We start from the raw sequence: 5066 nt of genomic DNA, 5'->3' as shown, positions 1-5066 counted from the left end.
ACACACACGCACACACACACACACCGCCGGAGCGCGCCTCACTGGACACGACGGGAGGGGTGTTTACCTGGAGAAGGGTGGTCTAAAAAAAAATAGTGTCTGAACCCCAACCTCAGTGAAAGGTCGCTTGACTAAACATATGACATATTTAAATAGCTAATCTAAAAACCTGAGCAGCCTATCAGTAACATGATTGTAATTACAGCTAGAGCTGTAGATTATTTGATCTTAAATTAATTATCTAAATTCAACGAATAGGTCAACCCAATTTTTTTCACCTGTATTAAATCATATTGATAAAAAAAATGATAAAAGCATCACAAAAAAACACACGACTCGACTGCATCAATGCTAAGTCAAATGAAAAATTGTGTGATTATTGTGATGTTTTCAGATATTTTTAGTCCCCTCTGACTTTGCATAATGGTATTTTTTCCATACTATTAAAGCCAATGGGGACCAGCAACTTTGTTAGATAATTAATCATACAAATATAATCTTATGACAAAACATGTGATTAGTGCCTAATCGTTAAATAAGATTTTAAAAAAATAATGGGATATCAAAAAACACTATATCATCTGAATTTGTCTTTGTGAAACCTTTGTTTATTTGATATAAAATTAAACATTTTTGGCAAATGTTTTTCCTCCATTGGGAACTTAACAGATCATGCAAAACTTAAAAAAATAAAAATTCTAGCATGACATGACACCACCATTTCTGTGTACACATTTAAACACCATGAAATTGATCAGCCTGGCCAGGAGTGATGGCCAAACTAACTCCTTCTCCTTTTCAAACCCAATGCTGTCATACAGCTTATGAGCATCTCCACTCTCTTCACATTATGTCTGGCAACAAATTCCAAAGCAGTTTTACAAAGAGCTTTCACAAGGCCATGACCCCGAAACTACTTTTTCACAGAGATCCTTTTTAGTTCCCAAGCACCTGGCTCCTCCACACAGGGCAAAATGCCCACCGGCCCGACAATAGACCCTTTCAGTTCTGCAACCCAAAAGCAGCTCCTGCTTCCAGGCTGCATGAAGGAGTTCCCGATGTCCAACAGATCCTCTCTGAGCCCAGGCTGATGCTCAAAAATATATTGCACTGCCAGCCGAGTAGCTGGCATAACCCCTCCAACACACAACATGCAGGTCAGGATCAAGCCGGAGAGGATATTAGTGAGAAAACAGAATCCACAGCATAGCTGGAATCCATGGTTGCTTCAATGCCAGAAGATACCGTTCAAACATGCTATCTGACCCCAGTGAAGTATATCGTCCTCACAGCAGAATAATCTGCATCCTGAGACTCACGGATCTGATACCACAGCATCAAGGCTTTAGGACTGAGATTCAAATGGGATTGTGAGAAAAGCAGAAGATATTTATTACAATAAAGTGCCTTTTTAGTCTGAGAACATTTTAGAAATAATACGAATGCACCTAAATGCATAACAAAATGCATTGTTATATCAAATATATATTGATATATGTTATATATTTATATTATATAAATATATAATATATATAAAATATTAAATATATATTGGCTACCAATAGCTGCTCGCATAAAATTCAAGGCATTGATGTTTGCATACAAAACCACCACTGGCTCTGCACCCCTTTACCTAACTGTATTACTTCAGACTTTTGTGTCCTCTAGAAGTGAACATCGCTTGATTATGCCATCCCAAAGAAGCACAGTGACTTTTACGGACTTTTAAATTAAATGTTCCCTCCTGGTGGAATGACCTCCCTAACTCAACCTTAGCCTTAGCCATCTTCAAGAATCTGCTTAAAACACATCTCTTCCATATTTATTTGACCCTCTAACTTTAGCACTCACCTTTCTAATCTTTTTGTATTCTATCAATTTTCTTTTCATTTATTATAAAATTATTGAAATAAATGACCTCTAACACTAGCTTGCTCTATGCTTTTCCTATTCTGTTTTCTATTTTATATTATTTAAAAGCCCTTGCTACGTGTACTTTAAGCTAACTGAGACTTGTTATAGCACTTATATATCATTGCTCTTTTTGTTGTTTTTGATTGCATCCATTGTCCTCATTTGTAAGTCGCTTTGGATAAAAGCGTCTGCTAAATGCATAAATGTAAATATATAGTTTTTTTAAAGCTTTTCGTTACACAGGCTTCTCCTGCTTGAACTGTTATTCACAGCCCACAGTGCTAAATGTTGTCGAGAAATGCAGTTATTCAGTATTACATTATTACATAAGATAATTAAATATTTGAGCTACGTCATTAGATGATTTTTCAATTCAGAGGACAGAGTGTGAAACTTCCCATAGGAAATCACATGATCTTCAGACCACTGATGGTACTCACAGAGTTAATCAAACCTGAACACAAAGCAAGTCAGGATGAGAACTCTAACCAATCTATGCATTAATAATGTTTATAATCAAAACATGGAAGCAGTTCATAAAGTTTTTATGTATTTAAGTTATTACAAGAAAAAACATTTGGTTTTATTAGAACAAACGACTTTATACAGATGCTATTAGTTACTGAATCCAGATTATTCATTATTAGAGTTATTAAAACATTCAATCACAGGACAATCACATTTTACATTCTTTGCTATATTAAAAACAGAGAATAGAAAATAATCATCTACATAGTAAAATTAGTGATGATGATTCTGTTATTTTGCTAATAAGCTTAAACTATTAACATCGATTATAAATTTTCACATTCTCACTGCCATTGTAATCAACTTCAATGCCCCGGAGGGGGAAATGTAACACCATGAGCACCATATGAAAATTTCTAAGAATTTACATCTCATGCCTCTCATCGACAAAATGCAAATACTTGACTTACAGGAATCAACTGTTTTTCAGAGTCATAGAAATGGACAGGCTATGAATAAATAAATAGAAACGATCTGAAGCAACATAATCTCAAGGGCTACAGACTACAGAAATGCTTCTGTTTCAGTGGTGAGAAGAAAAGATCTGGACCTTTTATTCAAGGTTTTTAAATGGATCATTTACCCAGAAATGTATATTCTGTCACCACTTACTCATCATCATGTATTTCCAAATCCATACAACTTTGGTCAATCTCCAAAACCAAACAACGAAATCTTTCATGAAATCAAAGATAAACAAAAGAAATACAGGTTTGGAATGACATGCAAATGGTGAGTAAATGATTACTGAATTTTAATTTATGGGTGAACAATCCCAAATCAGCCTTTTTTTTTTTAATGAACCATTTCTTATAAAAGAAAAGTTTCCTTCTTTTAAAGGTTGATGATTTGAAGAAGAAACAGACAAATGATGATAGTGGTGTGCTTCATTAGATGGATATCTCAATCTCAGTTGCAATGCTGTTTGAGGATGAGCTGGTACTCCATCAATCTGAAGTTAGTCAGCTTGGCAATCGCATCCGGAGCACTAAATTCACTGATCTTCTGGTAGCCCATGTGCTCATAGAGCTTCTGTGCATCTGTCTGGACCACCGACGTGTGAAGCAGTACTCCTCGAAAACCACGCTCACGAGCGAAGTCAGCCACCGTACGGCAGAGCACTTTGGCGATGCCTTGTCCACGGTGAGTCTTTTTAACTGACATCCGCTTCAGTTCCAGGAAGTTCTGGTCTTTCTCGGCAGGCAGACACGCTACTGTACCCACGACACGACCCTGGCTCTCAGCCACCCAGAAGCAGGCGTTAGGTGGATCCAGGTAGGTCTGCTTAATGTGGCTGAGATCTTGCTCAAGGCAGGTCTGGATGTACTTAGTGAACATATAACTCACACTCTGCCTGCCTGCGGCCAAAAGCAGCGTGACCGCTAACACAGGTAACAGAATGGACATCGAGCTGGTCAGCAAAGCGCAAAACACACACCCCAGAAACATCTGCGCTAGGGGCTGTTTGAGAACGTGCATGCAGGACGATGGGATGTGCTCGCTCATCCCGAGAGTAAAAACCTCCTTTACTTCTTCATGATCTTCCTCCTGATAGAGACGAATCTGCACCTCAGCCATGACCTTCAAATCAAGCATGACATTACAAATAATTACACTGCAAGCTAAAGACTGTGTTTATTAAATCTTATTACACCTTTCTCGTCATTATCATGTTTTGTAAGCAAACAACATTTCAAATCTAGATAACGATTTAAGTTATACATGTAAATTTACATGCATATCAGATTTTGCATTTACTTTACATAAAAAAAAAACATTAGATAAATAGTATCTCCCTTTGCTAGCCGAAAAGTTTAGACACAGAATTATATAGTGGCACAGAAACTCACAGCAAATTTCTCGATTACCCGCACGCCTCGACCTTGATAAAACGAGATTTCCAGATTACTGACCTTTACTCAATGACTGCGGGCAGCCAGTGAGGAAATATTTAAGGCATTTGTGTGTTTACGGAAGTGTTTAGAGCTTTATTTACTATGGCATAGAATATTAACTGTAACAATATGCATTTAAATTTATGCGAAATGAAATATGCCCCCCCCCCCCTAAATTTTCGTTCATTTTAAAACAAATAATATAGAATTATCTTACCTGTACTGTGAATGATCCTACTAAAATTAATGCGTTACTTTGTTTGTTCCGAGGTTTCTTCTTCTCTTTCAAATTTTGACAGTTTGAGAGGAAGCATTATCGCCATCGACTGGAGAGGAGGAACAGTTTTCTTTTTTTCTTTCTTTCTTTCTTATTAATTATTAAGATATTGTCGTGAATGTAAAATATGTATGAAGAATGGATTTTCAGTGAACTGACGTGCAGTTGCCCAGATTATGCCGTTTTAAAAAATGATTTATGGATCGCAAGGTTTTGAGTTGAAATTGAGTCCAATTTCATTAATATGTGTTTATGAGTCAGTGTTCGGTCAGTGTGATAGCTATTTGTTTCGTTTTAATATGATCAACAACTGCTAATAACGCTTATGCCTAAAAGTGGCTGAAAAAAGACAGATTGATGATCAAAACACGTTTTTAAATTATTTAGATAGTCACAAGGGGGTTCATTTAGTTAAAATGTGAATTGAGATTTGTATAATCTGGCAGTGTACT

The 5066-nt window shown here is 36.6% G+C and overlaps 2 protein-coding genes across 4 annotated transcripts; both read right to left on the bottom strand.

Annotated features, from left to right (window-relative positions):
- Nucleotides 1-698: 698 nt before the first annotated feature.
- LOC132157591 (probable N-acetyltransferase camello) lies at nucleotides 699-1338 on the bottom strand. The gene is given in 4 exon segments (XM_059566949.1): nucleotides 699-835; nucleotides 838-1187; nucleotides 1189-1242; nucleotides 1244-1338. Coding segments are annotated over 4 exon segments (636 nt in total).
- A 1643-nt stretch (nucleotides 1339-2981) lies between these two features.
- On the bottom strand, nucleotides 2982-4593 carry LOC132157213 (probable N-acetyltransferase CML1). 3 transcript variants are annotated; one of them, XM_059566452.1, is made up of 2 exons: nucleotides 4555-4593; nucleotides 2982-4023 (listed from the first exon to the last, which is right to left on the bottom strand). In XM_059566452.1, the coding sequence occupies exon 2, from the start codon at nucleotides 4018-4020 to the stop codon at nucleotides 3352-3354; it is 669 nt and encodes a 222-aa protein (XP_059422435.1). In that variant the 5' UTR covers nucleotides 4021-4023; nucleotides 4555-4593; the 3' UTR covers nucleotides 2982-3351. The 3 variants fall into 3 exon arrangements, with proteins under 3 accessions (XP_059422435.1, XP_059422436.1, XP_059422434.1); XM_059566453.1 differs by lacking the exon at nucleotides 4555-4593 and adding an exon at nucleotides 4356-4495; XM_059566451.1 differs by lacking the exon at nucleotides 4555-4593 and adding an exon at nucleotides 4293-4490.
- Nucleotides 4594-5066: the final 473 nt, after the last annotated feature.

The sequence above is a fragment of the Carassius carassius genome, chromosome 14 (assembly GCF_963082965.1).
Source record: "Carassius carassius chromosome 14, fCarCar2.1, whole genome shotgun sequence".
Taxonomy (NCBI): domain Eukaryota; kingdom Metazoa; phylum Chordata; class Actinopteri; order Cypriniformes; family Cyprinidae; genus Carassius; species Carassius carassius.
Note: the sequence above shows the minus strand (reverse complement) of the source record. Positions and strands in the feature narration are given on the sequence as shown.